A 20,936-nucleotide genomic window follows, 5' to 3' on the forward strand; every position below is an offset into this window, starting at 1 on the left:
CCTGCAGCCACACCCCGCGCCCTCGACCCCGACCCTCCGGGAGCTGCCACTCAGCCACTTCCCAACCCATCCCACCGTCCCATCCATCCGTTCAGCCCACCCCTCCGGGAGCTCGGTGCCGCCCTCCCAACCCATCCCTCCGTCCATCCAAGCCACCCCTCCGGGAGCTCGGTGCCGCCCCTCCGGCGGCGTGTCCCGTGCGGGCCCGCCCCGGCCGCAGCGGCGCGGGGCCATGGCGGAGCTCCAGGCGCGCCTCGAGGCGCTGGAGCGGCGGATGGAGCGGGCGGAGGCGGCGCTGCGGGAGCGGCCCCTCGCCGCCCTGCGGCTCCGCGGGGTGAGCGCCGCGATGGGCGAACCGGAGGGGGACCCCGGAGGGGGCGAGGATGGGGGGTCGCTTGTGGGGCTGAGCGTGAGACCGAGGGCGCTTAGGAGAGTGATGGGGGAGTCACTTATGGGGTCATTGTGGGGCTGGAGGTTAGGAGTGAGACTGGGGGGGGGCACTTAGGGGCTGGTGGGAGGTCGAGGGGGAGCCTGGGTGTAGCTTATGGGGCTGTTGGAAGGAGGGTTTGTGGCTGGGAGGGAGCTCGTGGGGCTCTTGAGGGCTGGGAGCGGTTTGGGGGGCTCCTGAGGGGGCTGCGGTGGGTTTCAGGAGACGGGGTGGGAATGGCCGGGAGCCGCTCGAGTGGCTCCTCAGGGGGCAGCAGTGGGTTTTAGGAAACTGTGGGGATGAATCCATTGGACTCCTGGGTATCTGGGAGCTGTTTGAGGAAGCTGCGGTGGGTTTCAGGAGACTGGGGATGAATCCAGTGGGCTGCTGGGAGGAGGCTGGTTTAGGAGACTGGGAATAAGACTCCGTTTGGGGGTTTTGGAGCTATTGAAGTTCTGGGGGAGGTCTGAGGGTCTGGGAGTTGTTTGGGGGAGCTGCCCTGTCCCTCATCCCCGCTGGTGCTGCAGGTCCCGGTGCTGTTCGAGGATGTGGCAGTGCGGTTCAGCCGGCAGGAGTGGGCAAGCCTGGACGAGGGACAGAGGGAAATGTACCGGAGCGTCATGGAAGGCAACTACGAGATGCTGGTGTCCCTGTGTAGGCTGCGTTTGCGCCGGGTTGGCAGCCCCAGGGAGCTCTCTTGGGGTCATTTCTCTGCCTCTTTGCCTTTCACTGGAATCTCCAGCTCTCAAATAATCCTCCCTTTTCCCTGTCCCCTCCGGCAGCGGTTGGAGCGTGGCAGGGACACGCAGGACAGGGTAGTAAGTGCTTGGTGTCTTTTTGTCGTGGAGAACAGGTACATTGTTGGTGTTGTCATCTCCCTGGGTTGTCACCTCTGAAATTCTCTGCCTGGGACACCCCTTTCCATGAGTATTTCCCCTAAAAACCAACCTGAACCTCCCCTTGAAGCTGTTTCCTCTTGTCCTGTTCCCTGGGAGCAGGTCCTGATTCCCTCCTGGCTCCATCCTCCTGTCAAGGAGTTGTGCAGAGCCAGAAGGTCTCCCCTGAGCCTCCTTTTCTCCAGGCTGAGCCCCCCCAGCTCCTGGTGCTCTGTTCCCCTGGTCTGTTCACTTCCCTGGACACGCTCCAGCCCCTCAATGTCTTCCTTGGCATGAGGGGCCCAGAATTGCCCCCAGGATTCGAGGTGGTCCCTCAGCACTGCCCTCACGCTCTGGGCGCACGCGCAGTCAGAAGCCTCGTGATTCCCTTCTCGTCATTCAGGGTGTTTTCCTATCTGCAAGGTGAATTTCTGGGAGAGCAGGGAATTCTGTAGCGGGGACAGAGCAAGGATGGATTTTCTTGCAGTTGTTCCCAGGGGACTGTCAGAGGTTGCTTTCCATGTTCTCCTGTCAGCTCTGCCTGCTGTTTCCTCTCTGTATCCATAACTCCCGTCGTGGCCCCGGTTGGAGATGAAGTTTCCTGGGTTGGGACTGGCTCTGTTGCCCAGCTGTGGGTGCAGAGTCCCTGTCCCATCGTGTGCCTGATGTCTGTCCTGCTTTTGCCCAGACTGTGCCCTGTCCAAGCCTGAACTGTTGCTACAGCTGGAAAGAGAAGAGCTGAGCACGCCGCTGGAATCCGAGCCAGAGGCAGCAGAGGTGTCCCCAGAGCTGGCTGTAGGTGGGTGACACTGGGTTCCTTCTGTGCCACGAGCTTCTGGCTGCTCACTGGGACTGTGAATCCCAGAATCCCAGAATTTTGCATTTGGGTTGAGAGGAATCTTAAAAGTTCATCTCTTTCCAACCCCCTGCCATGGGCAGGGACACCTTGCACTAGTGCAGGTTGCTCCAAGCCCTTTCCAACCTGGGACACTTCCAGGGATTGGGAGGTGTCCGCTGTGAGGGAACACCTGCTGGGACATGTGGATAGCCTGGAAGCCCATGCTCCAGCAGCTGGTTGGGTGTGAGGGATCCTGGCACCCTGTGGAATGGGATTTTTCACTGTCTGCTGGTGAATTCAAATGTCCTTGTCCTCCACAGAGCCAGCCCGACAGAACTGCACCAGCGAGGATGCACTGCTGGAGACAGAGACGATGGAGAGGGGCTGCAGGGAGCCAGAGGAAAGTGGGAATGTAGCAGAGAAAAGTGGGAACTTGGTAGAGGAAAGCACGAACCTGGTGGAGGAAAGCTGGAGTCTAGTGGAGATAAGTGGGAACCTGATAGAGGAAATCTGGGGCGTGGCAGAGGAAAACAGGAGCCCTGCAGAGGAAAGCAGGAGCCTGGCAGAGGAAAGCAGGAGCCTGGCAGAGGAAAACAGGAACCCAGCAAAGGAAGGTAGGAGCCCAGCAAAGGAAGGTGGGAACCCAGCAGAGGAAAGTGGGAACCCAGCAGAGGAAAGCGGGAACCCAGCAGAGGAAGACGGGAACCCAGCAGAGGAAAGCGGGAACCCAGCAGAGGAAAGTGGGGACCCGATGGAGGAAAGCAGGAGCCCAGCGGTCCCAGAGAACTGCAGAACACGTGAGTTCCTGGCAAATCCTGCTGCTGCTGCTGTGAGGGGTCCTCGTTCCCTGCCTGGCTGTTCCTTACCCACCTTCATCACTGCTCTTGCCCTCACAGCACCCGTCCCTCTGGAAGGCACTGCTGTCCTGGCGGATCTCAGCCAGCCGACCCCGTCCCCTCCCCGCCCGCTCTCCGTGCGCTGTCAGGAAGCCGTGGGTCAGAACTGTTCTCCCCCTGCTGCAGGTACTGGGGCAGAACCCTTAGCCCTCCTTGGTGGGGCCAGCCGCTTGGGGGGGTCTATTGGGCCTCTCTCCAGGCTTGGGGCTTCCAGGAAAGGGAAACAAATCCTGTTACGAGCCCTTGAAATCGTTTGGGATACAGCACGGCATCGGCGCGCCTGCCCAGACAAGCCCCAGGGTGGTTGTCAGAATCCCCTGTCCCCCTGGGTGATGTTTTCCACCTCAAACTGCTCCTGGGGTGTCTACAGGGATAAGTTGTGGCTGTTCCTGGCTTTTACACAGTCCAGAGACTGAGCTGGAAGACGAGAGCTGGGCTGGGATTTGTGCTGTCTGGGAACAGGACGGGAAGTGAGGGAGGGTGGGAGCAAAGCCCTTTGTTGTTCATGCCTTAAAACCATGTGGAAAGTGATGTTTGGATTCTAAAAAATCCCCAGGAGATGCTGAAGCGGGGATCCCAATGGAGGTGCCGCAGGAGGAGGTTGCCGCAGAGAAGCCATCAATGCCCAAAACGCCCTCCAAGGGTCTGGAAGAGGACAAGGGTCAGGAAGAGGAGGCTGTGAAAGATTCAGGGAATACTGGCCAAGATCCGGTGGCCGACATTCCTGAAGAACCAGGAAAGGAGGTGACACCAGATGTGCACGAAACGACAGAACAGGCAGATCCCAGTCCAGGGGAGCCGGAGAAGGACTCCTGCGTGGGCCGGCCCATGGCCTGGCAGCGAAATGCCGCCCGGGAATTTTACTCCTGCCCCATCTGCAGGAAAACCTTCCTGCTGAAGATCAACCTCCTGATCCACCAGCGTGGCCACAACAACTGGGTGCCCTATGTCTGCGTCCACTGCAACCGCAAGTTCATGTCCAAGAAGAAAATCAGGCGGCATCTCCGCGCCTGGGCAGCCAACGGGACGTGCCAGCCCTCGGAGCTGGAGGTGTGTCCCAGCCAGGTGCCTTGCCCAGCATCCCATCCCCAAACCTGGGCAGCTAAGGGGACGTGCCAAGCCTCAAAGCCAGAGGAGTGTCCTAGTAGGACACCGTGCCCAACATCCCAGCCCCAAGCCTGGGCACCCAATGGCACCTGCCAGCCCTTGGATGCAAAGGCATGTCCCAGCCAGGGGACACCGTGCCCAACATCCCAACCCCAAACCTGGGCACCCAATGGCACCTGCCAGCCCTTGGATGCAAAGGCATGTCCCAGCCAGGGGACACCGTGCCCAACATCCCAACCCCAAACCTGGGCACCCAATGGCACCTGCCAGCCCTTGGATGCAAAGGCATGTCCCAGCCAGGGGACACCGTGCCCAACATCCCAACCCCAAACCTGGGCACCCAATGGCACCTGCCAGCCCTTGGATGCAAAGGCATGTCCCAGCCAGGGGACACCGTGCCCAACATCCCAACCCCAAACCTGGGCACCCAATGGCACCTGCCAGCCCTCGCTTGTGAAGGTGTGTCCCAGCCAGGGGCCATGCCCGGCATCCCAGTGCCCAACATCCCAGCCCCAAACCTGGGCAGCCAATGGCACCTGCCAGGCCTCGAAGCCGGAGGAGTGTCCCAGCCAGACCCTGTGCCCGTCCTCCCAGCCACAAGCCCCAAACAGGGACTGTGGCACGGTGTGGCAGGAGCCTGGCCCCGCCAGGTGCTCGCTGTCACCTGGAAAAATGATGTACACGTGCACCGAGTGCCGGGAAACCTTCTCCAACCAGGTCTTCCTGACGGTGCACCAGCGCCGGCACTCTGGCCACCACCTCATCCTGTGTCCCTGCTGCAACCGGAGCTTCACCTGGGTCTCGGACTTTGTCCGGCAGCACTGGATGCACATGGGCGTCCGGCCCCACCAGTGCGGCATCTGCCAGAAGACCTTCAAGAGGTTCTCCCACCTCAAGGCGCACCAGAGGATCCACAGGCGGCAGGAGCGGCCGTTGACCTGCGCCAACCAGGTGCCCATTGTGGCGGCACCCGCAGCAGGAGACGGGGTGGGAAGCCAGGCTGTGACCCCCAGGGATGGGGCGCTGCTGTCGGACCTGGAGGTGTCCTCCCGGGAACGGGAGGCCGCTGTTGGATCTCAGGGTGTGCGCACAGGGGTGGGAAGCTGCTGCTGAAATTTGAGGTGACCTTCCCAGGATGTTGCTGGTGGACTTTGAGGTGACCTCCCGGGATACAGGGTGCTGCTGATGGACTTTAAGTTGACCTCCCTAGGATAGGAGGCTGCTGTGTGATCTTGAGGTGAAGAATGGGATGCTGCTGCTGCTGGGCTCTAAGGTGTCCTCTCAGGAATGGGATATGTGATGAAGTTTGAGGTGTCCTCCCAGGAATAAGATGCTGCTTTTGAACCTTGAGGTGACCTCCCAAGATGGTGCTACTGGACCGTCAAGTGACTCCCAGGGATGTGATGCTGCTGCTGGATTTTGAAGTGACCTCCTGGGGACCGGAGGCCACTGTCAGACCTTCTCCCCTCTATCCCTCTCCAGATGGAGGCTGGAGCATGGACAACATTTTCTGGCTCCCCTGCTCTGGTGTGGGGAATGGTGGGGGCACCTGCCCAGCCCATGTGAGGGGGGCTCCATGTTCCAAAGCCCTGGTGGGGCGGGTGGGATGCTGGGAGTGGGTCCCTTTTCTGGAGAGTGCCAATAAATGCTGTAGACACCAGGATGCTGCACGTGGATTCCTTGAGGGGCCTCTGGGAGGGTCCTGCTGGGTCCGGCTGGGTGGGGCGGCACCAGGAATGGGATCCGTGGCATGGAGTGATGGAAGAGTGAGAACGGAACACTGGGTGGGGGGTGTCACTGCTGCTGGGGGGCTGCAGTCCCAGTCTGAGGTGGGGATGGGGTCCAGATGGGCCTCTGGGAATGGCACTGGGGGTTGCTGGGCACTGGGGATTTGAGGGCTGGAGCTGTGGTTCTCATGCAGGGGTGGGGACGGATGGGATGAGGATGGAATAGGGGTAGGGTGGGATGGGGGTGAGAGGGGATATGGATGGATGGAATGGGGGTGGATGGGAATGGGATAGGATTTGGATGGGGTGGGATGTGACAGAATGGGATGGGGATGGGGATGTGATTGAAATTGGGATGGGGATGGAGATAGGATGGGACGGGACTGATAGAGCTTGGCTCTTCGCTGTGGGACCTGGCAACAGTGTTGACAAGAGGAACAGGCAGGAAACTGATGCCCAGGAAGTTCCACCTGGACAGGAGGAAGAACTTCCACCCTGTGCAGTGACTGAACCCTGGAACAGATTGTCCAGAGAGGGTGTGGAGCCTCCCTCACTGGAGATATTCCAGAATGGTCTGGACACAATCCTGTGCTGTGTGCTCTGGGATAACCCTGTTTGAGCAGGGAGGTGAGACCAGATGAGCCCTTCCGGCCTGACCCATTCTGGGATGGGATGGGATGGGATGGGATGGGATGGGGCTGTAGATGGGATGGAGCTGTAGATAGGATGGGATGGGTCTGTAGATGGGATGGTGATGGAACTGTAGATAGGATGGGATGGGATGGGGCTGTAACAGGGATGGGGATGGAGCTGTAGATGGGATGGAGCTGTAGATAGGAGGGGATGGGGTGGAGCTGTAGATGGGATGGGGTTGTAGATGGGATGGGATGGGATGGGATGGAGCTGTAGATGGGATGGAGCTGTAGATAGGATGGGATGGGGCTGTAGATAGAATAGGATGGGATGGGGCTGTAACAGGGATGGGGCTGTAGATGGGATAGGGCTGTAGATGGGATAGGATGGGATGGGATGGGATGGGATGGGATGGGATGGGATGGGATGGGATGGGATGGGATGGGATGGAGCTGTAGATGGAATAGGATGGGATGGGGCTGTAACGGGGATGGGGATGGAGCTGTAGATGGGATGGGGCTGTAACGGGGATGGGGATGGGGCTGTAGATGGGATGGGGCTGTAGATGGGATAGGATGGGATGGGGCTGTAGATGGGATGGAGCTGTAGATAGGATGGGATGGGGCTGTAACGGGGATGGGGCTGTAGATGGGATGGGATGGGATGGGATGGGATGGGATGGGATGGGATGGGATGGGGCTGTAGATGGGGCTGTAGATGGGATGGGGCTGTAACGGGGATGGGGATGGGGCTGTAGATGGGATGGAGCTGTAGATGGGATGGGGCTGTAACGGGGATGGGGCTGTAGATGGGATGGGATGGGGCTGTAGATGGGGCTGTAGATGGGATGGGGCTGGAACGGGGATGGGGATGGGGCTGTAGATGGGATGGGGATGGGGCTGTAGATGGGGCTGTAGATGGGATGGGGCTGTAACGGGGATGGGGATGGAGCTGTAGATGGGATGGGGCTGTAACGGGGATGTGGCCGGGCCGGGCCGGGGTCTCTCGGCGCGGCGCCGCGGGCGGGGCGGCGCGGGCGGCGCGGGGCCGGCAGGGGGCGCTGCGGCGGCGGCGGTGAGGGGCGGCCATGGCCCAGTGGGGCCGCGCGCAGGTACCGGCGGGACCCCGCGGCACCGGCACCCCCGGACCCCCGGCGGGACCCCGGGCCCCGCCGCCCCTCACCGCCCTCTTCCCCCCGCAGCAGGACCCCGAGTGGGCGCCCGAGGCCTGGCAGGGCGCGGGCCCCGATCCCGGCGCGGGCCCCGGCGGGGCGGCCCCGGCGGGGCTGTCGCTGCGGGCGGTGGCGGCGGCGGAGCGGCGGCTGGAGCGGAGCGTGGAGGCGGCGGAGCGGCGGCTGGAGCGGCTGGAGCGGCGCGTGGCGGGGCTGGAGCGCACGGTGCGGGCCGGCGGGGCCCGGCTGGCCGCGCTCCTGAGGGACAACTCCCGCCGCCTCCGCCGCATCCAGCGCCAGCTCCGCCGCTGCCGCTGCGGGGGCAACCGCACCGGCACCGGCACCGGCACCGCCCGGGAACGGACACAGGTAACCGCGACGGGGGTCAGGGCCCAGGGAGCCGGGACGGGCCCGCACGGGGACAGGATGGGCCCGGAGGACGGGAACCAGCCCCAGGGAATGAGGAAAGGGACGGGCGCCGGGAAATGGGGATCGGGCTGAGCCCGCGGGGACGGGGACATGCCAGCGGTGGCAGGGACAAGCTCTGGGGAACGGGATGGGGATGAGCCCATGGCTGCAGGAATGGGCCCATGGCAATGAGGATGAGTCTCAGGGAACAGGGATGTGCCCTCAGTGACAGGGATGGGGTGTAGGTAAGGGGGACAAGCCCCAGATAACAGGAACATGCCAGCGGTGACAAAGGGGGACAAGCGCCAGCTAATGGGAATGTGCCAGAGATGGACAGGGATGTGTCCCAGCTCTCAGGGATGTGCTCAGTGTGACATGGACAAGCCACAGGTGACAGAAATGTGCCCAAAGCTGTGGGAAAGTGCCCCAGGTGGCCATGTGGCCATGGGAAGTGCTGTTGGCTCTCAGGAGCTGCAGGGAGCCAGAGGGACACGGCTCGTCTGGTGCTTGTCCCTGTCCCCAGGGAAGAGGGGGAGCAGAACACCCACCCCAAGTGTTTCAGCCATGTTGGGCCTTACTGGAGTGATGTGGGATGGTGCCACCTGTGCTGCTCCCACCTGAGGTGTCACTGCTCACCTGGCTGCCAGGATGGATCCTGGGAGTCTGCCCCTGCTCTGGGGAGGAACAGCTGAGCCTTGCTGGGATGTCTGGGGATGTCCCCCCTGACATGGCTCTGTCCATAGGAGCTCCAGATCCCCAGGGGCTCGGGGAGGGGCTCGGTGGGGACCCCCAGGTGGAGCCTCCTGTGCTTCCAGGTGCCGGCGGCGGGCGAGGCTGAGGAGGCCGCTCTGCCGGAGCAGGAGCTGGGGAGCGTGGACAGCCGGGAGCTCCATGGGATCGCCAGGAAGGGGAATTACGAGGCCACGGTCCCTCTCGGTGAGGATCACTCAGATCATGTCAGAGGCATCACCATCCCTGGGCTGATGCAGCTTCCAAACCCTCCCCACGTGGAACATGGGGGGACTCCAGGTGACGTGTCCTGCAGTCGGTGTCCCTGCACTGGTTTTTTTCCTGGGATATGGGCTGTACATGGATCACCCTGCAGGGATTTGCTGCGGAGAGTCCTACATTTTAGTACTCATTCATTTTGGGCTGAAATTTTAGGGCTTGAGTGTCCATCAGGCACTTCCTGGGATGGGCAAAAACCATGTGCCTGGTTCGGCTGCCAGTGGCCTGTGTGATCAGATGTCCTGGAATTCCAGGACCCCGCTTTGGCTGGTCCCCACTGTCAGCGGTTCATCCCATTGCTCCCTCCTTCCCAGGGTCCGAGGATGCTGGTTCCAAACCTGCACTGCTGCCACCAGCCGAGGACAGGGAGGATCCAGGGAGCCCCGGGCTGCCGGAGAAGGGAGCGGTGCCAGGACAGCTTGGTGACAGTGAGTGACAGCGAGGGGGGCTGAGGATGGGCACTGACAGCCTGCCCAGACTGGGCAAAGTTCTTAAGGATGGAAATTGGGAAAACCTGGGGCAAGGCTCAGTGAGGGTGGCTCTGGAGCTGGGTACCTGTGGGGAGATGCTCCCTCCTGCTTTGGGGAGGCTTTGCTTTGATCCTTTTCCCTGGATTCACACATTTAAACTCTGCCGTTCCTGATGGGGTTCTTTCCAGAATGGAGGACTCTGCACCTCAGCTTTGCCTTCACTTTCCCTCTGGTTTGGTTTTTTTTGTGAGGATTGTATTGTCAGTCCATAGTGACATTGAGTCCAGCATGGCCAGGGCAGTGGTGAAGTCTCCATTCCTGGAAGGATGTAAAAGCTGTGTGGATGTGGCAGCTGGGGACATGGGACAGTGGTGGCCTTGGACAGTGCTTGGTTGATGATTGGACTTGATGGTCTTGAAGGGCTTTGCAAAGCTCACTGACTCCATGATTCCATGATGTTCCTGAGGTCCAACAAGCTGCCCGGACAACCCCCCTTCACCTCCTCTCCTCCTGGGAATCCTTTCCTGCTCCCTTTCGTTCTTTGTCAGTTCCTCTCACCTCTGCTCCCGCTCCCACTCTGGAGCTGCAGGCACGGGAGGACTTCCCTTCCCGGGAATGAACTGTGGTCTCTCCACAGGTGAGATGATCGTGATCAAGACGGAAGAGCAGCAGCCGCAGGAGGACGGCGCTGAGCTCCTGGCACTGCCGATGGTGCCCGCAGTCAGGCTGGACGAGGAGGTTCCCCTCAGCCAGGAGCAGCCGGTTTCCTGGGACAGCCACGGTGTGGCCGGGCCGAAGGCGGCCGGAGAGAGCTTGGGGGAATTCTGCCTGGGGGAATTCAAGCCGGTGGTGGTGCCGGTGGAGGCTCACCCTGCCCCGGGCCTGCCCTTCCCCACGGAGCACGCGCTGGGCGCGGGCACGGAGCAGCCATTCGCGCTCGCCCAGGGAATGCCCCCGGGAGAAGACCCGGCGGCCGAGGTGGCGTCGCCGCAGCCCGGCTGGGAGCAGCAGAGTCCCCAGGACGATCCCCGGGTGCTGCCGCCGGGCTGGAAGAGCGTCCGGCTGACGCGGAACCTCCTGGCGCGGCAGCAGAGCCGGGCGAGGAAGAGCAACGGCTCCTTCATCTGCACGTCCTGCGGGAAGAGCCTGGCCCACCACGCCGCGCTGCTGCGGCACCAGCGCCTGCACACGGGCGAGCGGCCCTTCCAGTGCCCGGCCTGCGGCAAGAGCTTCAACGAGAAGTCCAACCTCAACAAGCACTACCGGATCCACACCGGGGAGCGGCCGTACCGCTGCCCCGCCTGCGGCAAGGGCTTCGTGCAGAAGCACCACCTGCAGAAGCACCAGCGCATCCACGGGCCGCAGCTCCGCAGCGCGTGGCCGGGCCGGGCGGCGCGGGGCAGCGCCGCCGGGGAGCGGCTCTACCGCTGCATCGAGTGCGCCGAGAGCTTCCCCCAGAAAGCGTCGCTGGAGGAGCACCAGCGCCGGCACACCCAGCAGCGGCCCTTCCAGTGCCACGGCTGCACCAAGAGCTTCCGGCACCGGCAGTCGCTGAACCACCACCAGAAGGTGCACGCCGTGGCCACCTCTCCGGCCGGCAGCTTGCCGGGACACGAGCCGGAGCTGGAGCCCTGCGAGGCTCTGAGCCAGGATAATCGGTAGCCAGAGGGCTGGGGAAGGGAAGGGACAGTGGTTTTTCAGCGTGGGACACACCGGGCAGCTGGGACTTGTGGCAGCACCCGGAATTTGTGCACGATGCTGTGGGATTTGTGGCATCCTGGGTCTCGGGAGGAGCAGCGGGAGGAGGAGGGAGCTTGCAGTGCTGCTCGGCAGGGAAGGGCACAGGGTGGGATGGGACTGGCCCCGAGGCAGCAGAGGAGGGTCGGTGGCTGGAGCTGAGCCTGCGGTGCTGCTGCCCCGTGGATTCAGCCGAGGAGCGGCTGTGTCAGATCCCAGGTGGAACTCGGGTTGTTTGAACACCACCACTGTGCAGGGAGGGGGGCTGGGAATGGTCAGTGGCCTGGGGGCAGTTGATAGCCCCGGGAAGGCTGTGGGGGCTGGGTGGCCGGACCAGCCGGGAGAAGAATCAGATAAAAGACTGAGCTGACTGGTCTCCTGTTGTGCTCCGGGGCAGCTGGGGGGTGACATCCCTGGCTCAACGGGGATGGGGCCATCAGGGGAGGAATGCAGAGCTACCTGCTGGGAATTCGCGATGGGAATGTGGAGAGTCCCACAGGAATCCCCCACAGGATTCCCAGTAGGATCTGGGCACTGCGGGACTCCCTGGCAGTGCTGAGGGACACATCCCACCCATGGTGGCCAGGGCCACTCCATTCTCTGCCCTTCCCAGCTTCCCTTACCCACTCGTCCTTCCTGGCTGGGATTCCACAACTCTCCCACTGGCCTGGGGGCTCTGAAGTTGCTGGCAGTGACTCCCAAAAATCCTCCTGCTGAGAGCTGTCCTGGCTGATCCCAGTTCTGTGCCCAAGGCACCAGTGCAGCCCCCAAAGCAGCCAGACATAAGAGACAAATACTTTATTGATTCCACAGCCTGAGAAAGGGATTGGGAATGTCGCAGGAAACGCTGCTCCTGGTCACAGCAGATTTAGAAATGCCAGGCTGGGGCTGCTGGCCCTTCTGCTGGCCTGGGGGGATTCAGCCACCAGCACACAAGCTCAGCCATGCCCCTGGGATCAACTGGGGAGCATTGGGATCTCTACCTGGGCAGGGATAACAGGGATAACCAGCTGCTGGCTCACTGCCAGATCTGTGGTCATGTGTCCACAAAGCACCAAACTGCCCCGTGTCTGCCACTGGCACCCCTCCCGTCTCCTGCTGCAGGCTGGGAATGCTCCACACTGCCGTCCCAGGGGCAGGAAGTGTGAGACACCAGCCCAGAGGAGCAGTGGGATGTCGTGTGTATTTCTATGGAGCAGCTCAAGACGCTGCTGCCCGTCCCATGGAGCAGGAGGTGGCTGAGGATCACACCTGGATGTGGCACAGGCGTTCGTTCCCTCAGCTCCCAAAGCTTCCCAGAGCAGCACCATCACCCCTTGGGAGTGACTCGGAATGAAAGATGGGAAAAGCCTGCCAGTGCTCACTGCTCAGAGATCTCAGGATATCAAATAATTACATAAAACAACTCCAAACAAAATAACCTGGAGAACTAAATGCAAGAGTCCCAGCAGCTGCTCCACTGTGTCCGTGTGGCACGGACACTGCTCCGGTGGCTCTCGGGGACACTGAGGCAGCGCCAGGCCTGGCTCTGGGCAGGTCCCCCTCTCCCTGACTGAGGTAGGTACAGAACTGTTTTCCCGTAGGATTCGTTACGGTGGGATTTTGGGCAAAAGGGGACGAGCTGCGGTTGGGAGAGCGGGAGTTTCCTCCAGAGCCCCGAGGGGCTGCTCTGTGCAGGCGGATCCACGAGGATTGAGGTGCTGCTGCAGCATTGGGCTGGCTGACCCGTCAAGTATTCCTAAGATCACTCTGCACCCATGCAGGATTGGTCCTGAGGGTGCCTGTGGCCTCCCTGATGCTGGGATCCCCGGAATAGGCCAGCACCGAATTTGGGGTTTGGTTTGTCCTATGGATCTTCCAGTGCAAAGCTCCAGTGTTCCCAACCTGCTGGAGGGAGTGTTGCTGATCTCTGCCCCAGGGTGGGGGTGGCAAGGGTGGCCAGGACACAGTGGGGTCTCAGAGATGTCACTCTCCATCTGGTGTCTCAGTCAGGAGGCTTGGTCCGTGGAGCAAAGGGCTGCTTGGGAATGCTGCCAGCTCCGTTCCCTTCTCCTTGCCCTCTTCGGTTGTGTTTCCGAATGCAAGGGGTCAGCTCCAACATCAAAGAATGCGAAAGCTCTGCTCCTGTTTGACCATGATTCACCTGGTCATCTCCCAGGAATGTCAGCTTGGGAAAATTCCAACTGTCAGCCAACAGGAACAAGTCAGTGGAATGGTGAAGCATTATGGATCACTGGAGGCTTCTGCAATTTGCTCTCTGTTGTGGTCTCCAAGCTTCCCATTCTTTCCACAACCCAGGAAGCTCCTAAAACACAGCGGATTCCCATTCTCGGTGTCCCACCAGGTGCAAACTCAACAAACTCGCAGCTTCTCTCCAGGGACATGCACAGTTCAGATCTGTTCCAGGGTCTGTCATCTGTCATTTCTCTGTCATCTCCGAAGCCACTGCCCTCGATCCCAGCTGGACCACGGGCTGCACATTTTTCCTGACGCAGTCAGGGAGTGGGGAGCCTCTGCCCGGGAGCCCCAGTGGCGCTGCTCCCAACAGCAGCACGTTGGGCAGGCTCGCTTTTGCAGCCTCAGGGCTCCCATTCTCTTGGGAAGGGCTCCTCTCAGCCTCGGGAGCTTGGTGCTGCAGGGATGCCGGGACAGCAGCAGGGGGCTGGGCCTCGGCCTCCTGCTGGAGCGCGGCCAGAGCCCTCTCGTGGATCTTCTTGTGGCGCAGGAGGTGATTGCTGCGGGTGAAGCACTTGTTGCAGGAGCTGCAGCAGTAGGGCCGGTCCCGCGTGTGGGTCTGGAGGTGCCGCCGCAGCGACGTGGAGCAGGACAGGAACTTCTTGCAGTGGGGGCACTTCAGCCTGGAATTGGGCGGCTGCACGACCCCGGAGCCGGACAGGCCCTCTCTGTCCGGCTCCTCCTTGGGCTGGCCCAGCCAGTTCCCCCCGGCGTGGCCGCTGCCGCCGCCCAGCCTGTGGCCGCCGCACAGGTCCCTGCGCGGGCGGACGCGCAGCTCGGGGTGGACGTTGCCCCAGACCTTGGCCCCGAAGGCTCTGTCCTTGATGTGGATGCTGCGGTGAAGGTCCAGGTGCCGTTTGTTGCTGAAGCCGATCTCGCACACGGGGCACTCGTAGGGCCCCTCCTTGGCGTGGCTGCGCTGGTGGATGATGAGGTTGATCTTGAGGCGGAAGCGCTTCCCGCACTCCGTGCAGGGATGGGACCATTCCCGCACGTACCCGCGCCGGCAGTTGCCCATCAGGAGGTTGCTGGCCTCGCACCGGTTCGGCTTCTTCTTGATCTTGGCTTTCACCAGCTCGTTTTTGGGACACTTCTGGATTTCTGAGCTGGGAGAGGGTGTGGGTTCCTCTGCCAGCAGCTCAGGCTCCTCTTCCTTCACCTTGATGTCCTCAGGAGAAGCCCCTTCGCATGGTGTTTCATCTTCCATGGATAAGGCTTCCTCTGGAGCAGAGACACACCATGTTGGCGTCAGCACCGGTGTGACACAGGACCAGGGCCCCTCCCTGTGCTGGCACTGCTGGGGCACCTCCAGTCCCAGGGGCAGCTCTGGGCTTCTCATGTCAAGAAAGACACTGAGGGGCTGGAGCGTGTCCAGGGCAGGGAACAGAGCTGGGAAGGGTCTGGAGCTCCAGGAGGGGCTGAGGGAGCTGGAAAGGGGCTGAACCTGGAGAAAAGGAGGCTCAGGGGGGGACCTTGTGGCTCTGCACAGCTCCTGACAGGGGGGGACAGCCGGGGGTGTCGGGCTCTGCTCCCAGGGAACAGGGACAGGGCAAGGGGAAACGGCCTTGAGCTGTGCCAGGAGAGGTTCAGGTTGGATATTGGGAAAATTCCTTCCCCAGAAGGGTTGTCCAGCCATGGCACAGTGGCCCAGGGCAGGGGTGGAGTGCCCATCCCTGGAGGGCTCCCAGGCTGAGCCCTCCATGGGTGCCATTGGGACCAGTGGCACAAGGGACCCACCTCTAAACCCACATGATGTTGCAGGAAAAAATAAAAGGAACCCCTGAAACTTATTTTTCCCTCCCTGTTTCAAGCCCATCAGCTCTGGAAGCTGCTTCCCACCCGCCTGCCAGGCCCCGTGTCCCCAGCACAGAGTGACTCACCAGTGTCAGGCTCTGCCAGGTCCTCCTCCATCTCCAGGTCCTCCTCTGCCACCGTCCCCAGCTGATGCTCCCCCAGGGACATCACGTTCATCATCAGGATGGGGAGTTCTGTTTGCAGGGAACGGGGATTTGAAAGACCCATGGAGACCTCCCAGGTCCCTGCTCAAGCAATATGAACCAGGGATTGCTGGGAGTGTGTGGAAGAGCTGGAGAAAGCTGCGGCTCAAGAGCCAGGATGTGGATCAGCTATCAGGAAAATTCCTTCTGGAAAGGGCTGTCCAGCCCTGGAACAGGCAGTGGTGGAGTCCCTGTCCCTGCAGGGATTTAAAAGCCGTGTGGATGTGGCACCAGGGGACATGGGGCCTTGGCAGTGCTGGGGGACAGTTGGACCCAATGATCTCAGAGGGCTTTTCCAACCCCAGCAATTCTGTGGAAAGGCTGGAAGGTATCAGGAGGAACTGGAGTGAAGCCACACATGGGCCAAAAGCAGAGGGAGGGCTGGGAGGGAAGGACACCAAGGTGTCACATGCCAGCACCTCACAGAGCAGCCTCACCCCACCATCTCCACAGGCTGCATTCCCGTGTCCAGACCCTCTTCCACTGTCCAGTGACAAGATCCCAAGGCTCCCTGGCAATGCCTCTCCAAGCACCAGGGCCATGCACCTCTGCCCTGGATGCTGCCAGAGCCCTGGAGAGCTGGGGAAGGGGAAACACATCCTCCCTGGCACCCCTGGAACTCACCTGGGCCAGCTTCCATGGGCATGGGATCCTGTCCCGAAGCCTCTTCCTGCTGCTCCATCTCTTCTGGTGTCAGTGGGGGCTTCTGATTGTTGGGGACGCCTGTCTGGAGGGGGTTCTGACTGTCCCCAGTCTGTGTCTGAGGCAGTGTCTGGCTGTCCCCAGTGTGTGCCTGTGGGGACTTGGGGCTGTTCCCAATCTGTGTCTGTGGGGGTTTCGGGCTGCTCCCACTCTGTGTCCTTGGGGACTTTGGGCTGTCCCCAGTCTGTGTCCACGGGGACTTTGGGCTGTTCCCACTCCGTGTCCACAGGGACTCTGGGCTGTCCCCACTCTCTGTCTGTGGGGAGTGCTGGCTGTCCCCAGTCTGTATCTGTGGGGTTTTCTGGCTGTTCCCACTCCTTGTCCATGAGGATTTTGGGCTGTCCTCAGTCTCTGTCTGTGAGGTTTTCTGGCTGTTCCCACTTCGTGTCCATGAGGATTTTGGGCTGTCCCCAGTCTCTGTCTGTGGGGAGTTCTGGTTGTCCCCAGTCTGTATCTGTGGGATTTTATGGCTGTTCCCACTTCGTGTCCATGAGGATTTTGGGCTGTCCACAGTCTCTGTCTGTGGGGAGTGCTGGCTGTCCCCAGTCTGTATCTGTGGGATTTTATGGCTGTTCCCACTTCGTGTCCATGAGGATTTTGGGCTGTCCCCAGTCTGTATCTGTGGGGTTTTCTGGCTGTTCCCACTTCGTGTCCATGAGGATTTTGGACTGTCCCCAGTCTGTATCTGTGGGGTTTTCTGGCTGTTCCCACTCCGTGTCCGTGGGGATTTCGGGCTGTCCCCATTCTGTATCCGTGGGGTTTTTGGGCTGTCCCCAGTCTGTATCTGTGGGGTTTTCTGGCTGTCCCCATTCTGTGTCCATGAGGGCTCGGGACCCTTTTCCTTGCTGGGCTCTTCATCCCTCTCGATGCAGGTCCGGCTGTTGGGCTTGGACTTGGCACCGCCTGTTCCCAGGGCACAGAACAGGAGCTTTATTAGGATCTGCACCTTTATCCTGCCAGATTCCCAAAGTGAGCCTTGTCCCCTCTCCCAGCCCTGGCAGAGACACAAACACCTCCAACCCCAATGGCAGAGCTGCCTCCTTGGCCCCGTGGCAGGACCCACACAGGAGAGAAGCTCCGAGTAACAGAACGTGAACCCCAAAGGAGATGTCCCTCTGCGTCCCTTTTCCTCTCCCAAAACTCCCACCTGGGCTCCAGGTGAGTTTCCCAACGGGACAGCACCTGCCCAGCTTCTCCTGGGGTGCTTTTAACCTTCCCAGCTCCTCAATCCTGCAGGAAAGAGCCCTCGACCACGGCTCTTCCCACATCTACGCTGCTCCCAGCTCTGTCTGGGTCTGTCTGTCCCTTTCCAGCACCTTCCTGCCCAACCCTCCCACTCTAAATCCACGTCCCAAGGCTCCCCAGGCTCCTCTGTTCCCCCAGGACAAGCACAGCAGCTCCAGCCTCCTCTTCCCACCTCAGCTCCCAGTTCCTCACTTCCCAGCACGTTTCCTGTCCCTCCAGAGCAGGCAGGAATGTCTCTGCAAGCCCCAGTCTTACAGGAGGCCCTTCCCACTGCTCCAGACCCTCCTGCAAGGCTTTGGCTGCTTTTCTCCGTGGGATTCATCCCACCAAGCACAACCATTCCTCTTGGAATGAAGATTCACGGCGCTCTGGGGTGCTTTAGTCCATGGAGCAAGCTGAGCCCTTCCTTCCTAAGGAAGGGGAGCTCTCCAGGAACAGCCACCTCCTCCTGGCACCCACCTGGGGCAGCTTCCATGGGGGTTTCATCTCCTGGAGCCTCGTCTGCCTTGTCCCTCTCTTCTGCTGCCCGGAGGGGCTCCTGACCATCCCCAGTCTGCGTCCACGGGGGCTCCTGACCCTCTTTGTCACTGAGCTCTTCATCCCTCTCCATCTGGGACAGGATGTCGGGCTTGGACACGGCGTAGTCTGGTCGTGGGGCAGAGGATGGGGGGGTTGATTAGGATTTGGCTGCCTTTAGTCCGGCACATTCCAACAGTGACCCTTGTCCCCTGTCCCAGTCCCGGCGGAGACGCAAACACCTCACCCCTACTCCAAACACTTCCTTGGCCCCAAGGCAAGATCTGCCCCCAGGCAGCCGAGGCAGAGAGGATCTTAACCAGCAGAACATGAACTACAATCCCAAACGAGGGAAAAGCTTTGGCTGGAACATTTCCCTCTAGGGGAAATCAGGGACACCTCCCACTATCCCAGGTCGCTCCAAGCCCCATCCAGCCTGGCTTTGGACAGCGCCAGGGATGTGAGCAACCTCAGAGCCTTCCAAACCCAGGCTACTCCATGATTCCACGAGCTCCAGGCCCCCAAGCCTTACCCAGGGACACCAAGGTCTCGTAGTTGCCCCTCATCACGGCCCTGTACAGATCCTTCTGCCAGCGCTCCAGCCTCTCCCACTCCAGCTCGTTGAAATACACCGAGATATCATCGAAGGTGAGCGGCACCTGGAATCACAGGGAATTCCCTGGAACCACTCGTGGCTCGGGACACGTCCAGCCCCGCTACGGGGACACGCAGCCCTCGCACAGTCCCGCAGGATCCCTGGGAAGCGGCCGCTGCTACCTTGGGGATCTCCCCGCCGGAGCTGGGGGGCAGGCGCAGGATCCAGAAGTTCCTGTTCTTGAGGAGGTTCTCCAGGTTGAGCAGGCGCTGCTGCAGCTGCCCGTAGCCCTGCAGGAGGGTGCCCAGGGCGGCCAGGCCGCTGCCCAGCTCCCCGACCAGGTTCTCGCAGGCCAGCAGCCGCCGCTCCGCCCGCTCCGTGCGGCTCCGCAGCTCCTGCAGCTCCGACGGGGCCGCGCCCGGCACCGCCTTCTGCCGGAGGCTGCCCGACACCTGCGGGGGATTCGGGGTCAGGGGGCTGGCCAGAGGGTGCTCAGGGATCCCCCCCCAGTTCCGCAGGGATCTGTCAGAGCCTGGCCACCACCCCCGCGTCCTCCTATCCCCACCTTCCCAAAGGTGGGACCCCCCCCTGAACAGACACCCCAGGGGAACCCCCAGGAGCAGCACCTCTGGGGGGGTTCCCCGGTTCCACCTGTCCCAGGAGCAGCGTCCCTGGGATGATCCCTTCATCCCTGGCGTCCCTGGGGCACCCACACCCTCCTGAGCTGTCATGCACTCCCAGGATCCAGAGGGACACCCCTGACCCCCAGAAGCAGCACCCCTGGCGGTTCCCCCAGCACCCCCTCCCCTGGGGGACCCCTCAAGCCCCCCAGAACCAGCTCTCCCGGAGACCCCCGAGCTGTCACCCCCCAGGGACCACCCCATGCCACCTCCCTCCCCCATGCCCAGGACCCTGAGGGACCCCCTGACCCCCAGTCCCACTTCCCCCATGGGACCCCCGCACGCCCCTGACCCAGCACGGCTGCCACCCGCCCCGTCCCATGTCCCGTGGCGCACCCCGCCCCGTGGCCCGTGGCCCGGGCGGGCCCTGACCTGCGCGGGCCCCCGGCGGGACATGGCCGCGGCCGCCACCGCCGCCTCGGGCCCCGCGCCCGCGCCGCCACCGGGCCCACAGAGGGCGCCGTCCGCCAGAGCGGCACCGCGCGGGGAGCGGCGCCCCCTGGCGGGCGGGAGGAGCAAGAGCCGGCCGGCCGGGGGCGGGGCCCGGAGGAGGGGCGGGGCCATGTCAGGGGGCGGGACCGGATCAGGGGCGGGGCCGTGTAGGGGTGGGATCATAACTGTGGGCGGGGCCAGGCCCCCGGGGTCACCAAGGCCGGGGCCACCAAGGGCGGAGCTGGGGACACTCCCCGGGCCCTGAACTGGGAGCCCTGCGGGACCCCCGGGACCTCCCACGGCCGCTGGGAGCAGCATTCCTGGGGGATCTCGCCATCCCTGTGATCCAGGATTCTTGGGGATCCGCCATTCCCCTGAACTGGGAGCCCTGCGGGACCCCCGGGACCTCCCACCGCCGCTGGGAGCAGCATTCCTGGGGGATCTCGCCATCCCTGTGATCCAGCATTCTCGGGGATCCGCCATTCCCCCGAACTGGGAGCCCTGCGGGACCCCCGGGACCGGCATCGCTGGGGGGGTCCCCCAGCCCCACCGCCACTGGGAGCAGCATTCCTGGGGATCTCGCCATCCCTGTGATCCAGCATTCTTGGGGATCCTCCCCTACCCTTTGGGCCTGACATTCCTGAGGGACCCCCAGGACCAGCACCCCTGCAATCCCCCTGTGCAGACACCCCCCGGGTTGGCTCCGACCCCCGGTGTCCCCGGTGTCCCCACAGTGCCACCCAGCCCAGCCCAGCCCAGCGCGGGGTGGCTCTGTCGGGGGTCACCCACGCCCCGTGTGTCCCCACCAAGCGCATCCGCTCCCTCCGGTGTGCCAGCTTTATTTGGGGCCTTGGCAAAGCAGGGGCGGCTGCCCCAGAAGCATTTTGGGGGGTGGGAAGGGCGGGGGACTCAGCGCAGAGCAGGGAGTGGGCGGCTGAGCTCTGCTGGCGTGGGGCTGCTCCCGGTGTCCAGCAGCATTCCCAGGCTCCGGCATCGCTCCCGCCGCGCTCTCGGCCGCTCGGTGACTCCTGCAACGTCCCGTGGGGGCTGCCGGGGGGCTCCTGCCGGGCCCGGGCTCCTGCCGGGGCTCCGCTGTCACCTGTCACAGCAGCGGGATGCGCCCGGGGTGTCCGGCGGGCTGGGCCGGCTCCGGGCTCTCCCTCCTGGCTCTGCCCTGCGGGGGTGAGAGCGGCGTCACAGGGAGCGCGGGAGAGGGAGATGCCATCCCATCCCATCC

At 62.4% G+C, this 20,936-nt stretch overlaps 3 protein-coding genes across 3 annotated transcripts; 2 read left to right on the forward strand and 1 right to left on the reverse strand.

Moving 5' to 3' along the window:
- The first annotated feature begins 226 nt into the window (after window positions 1-226).
- On the forward strand, window positions 227-6,097 carry LOC128784707 (zinc finger protein 423-like). The gene is made up of 6 exons (XM_053936541.1): window positions 227-334; window positions 955-1,081; window positions 1,991-2,101; window positions 2,461-2,937; window positions 3,037-3,162; window positions 3,593-6,097. Exons 1-6 carry the CDS (start codon window positions 233-235, stop codon window positions 5,254-5,256), a joined length of 2,607 nt encoding a protein of 868 aa, XP_053792516.1. The 5' UTR covers window positions 227-232; the 3' UTR covers window positions 5,257-6,097.
- Window positions 6,098-7,590: 1,493 nt separating this feature from the next.
- On the forward strand, window positions 7,591-11,656 carry LOC128793008 (zinc finger protein 768-like). Its single transcript, XM_053951949.1, has 4 exons — window positions 7,591-8,043; window positions 8,898-9,018; window positions 9,405-9,518; window positions 10,198-11,656. The coding sequence occupies exons 1-4, from the start codon at window positions 7,591-7,593 to the stop codon at window positions 11,220-11,222; spliced, it is 1,713 nt and encodes a 570-aa protein (XP_053807924.1). The 3' UTR covers window positions 11,223-11,656.
- Window positions 11,657-12,080: 424 nt separating this feature from the next.
- On the reverse strand, window positions 12,081-19,689 carry LOC128784699 (zinc finger protein 768-like). The gene is made up of 7 exons (XM_053936532.1): window positions 19,640-19,689; window positions 18,770-19,039; window positions 18,525-18,651; window positions 17,936-18,121; window positions 16,154-17,134; window positions 15,413-15,520; window positions 12,081-14,753 (listed from the first exon to the last, which is right to left on the reverse strand). The coding sequence occupies exons 1-7, from the start codon at window positions 19,661-19,663 to the stop codon at window positions 13,717-13,719; spliced, it is 2,733 nt and encodes a 910-aa protein (XP_053792507.1). The 5' UTR covers window positions 19,664-19,689; the 3' UTR covers window positions 12,081-13,716.
- Window positions 19,690-20,936: the final 1,247 nt, after the last annotated feature.

The sequence above is a fragment of the Vidua chalybeata genome, chromosome 1 (genome assembly GCF_026979565.1).
Source record: "Vidua chalybeata isolate OUT-0048 chromosome 1, bVidCha1 merged haplotype, whole genome shotgun sequence".
Lineage (NCBI taxonomy): Eukaryota > Metazoa > Chordata > Aves > Passeriformes > Viduidae > Vidua > Vidua chalybeata.

Excerpts from the sequence above, each read along its gene's own strand:
- LOC128784707 (XM_053936541.1), top strand. The coding sequence starts at position 233 with ATGGCGGAGCTCCAGGCGCGCCTCGAGGCGCTGGAGCGGCGGATGGAG. Across the intron at positions 335-954 it reads CCGCCCTGCGGCTCCGCGGG|GTCCCGGTGCTGTTCGAGGA; the intron begins GTGAGCGCCGCG and ends CTGGTGCTGCAG. Across the intron at positions 3,163-3,592 it reads CTGTTCTCCCCCTGCTGCAG|GAGATGCTGAAGCGGGGATC; the intron begins GTACTGGGGCAG and ends AAAAATCCCCAG.
- LOC128793008 (XM_053951949.1), top strand. The coding sequence starts at position 7,591 with ATGGCCCAGTGGGGCCGCGCGCAGGTACCGGCGGGACCCCGCGGCACC. Across the intron at positions 8,044-8,897 it reads CCGCCCGGGAACGGACACAG|GTGCCGGCGGCGGGCGAGGC; the intron begins GTAACCGCGACG and ends CTGTGCTTCCAG. Across the intron at positions 9,519-10,197 it reads GCCAGGACAGCTTGGTGACA|GTGAGATGATCGTGATCAAG; the intron begins GTGAGTGACAGC and ends GTCTCTCCACAG.
- LOC128784699 (XM_053936532.1), bottom strand. The coding sequence starts at position 19,663 with ATGTCCCGCCGGGGGCCCGCGCAG. Across the intron at positions 19,040-19,639 it reads CCCGCCGGGGGCCCGCGCAG|GTGTCGGGCAGCCTCCGGCA; the intron begins GTCAGGGCCCGC and ends AATCCCCCGCAG. Across the intron at positions 17,135-17,935 it reads CCCCATGGAAGCTGCCCCAG|GCGGTGCCAAGTCCAAGCCC; the intron begins GTGGGTGCCAGG and ends CCCTGGGAACAG.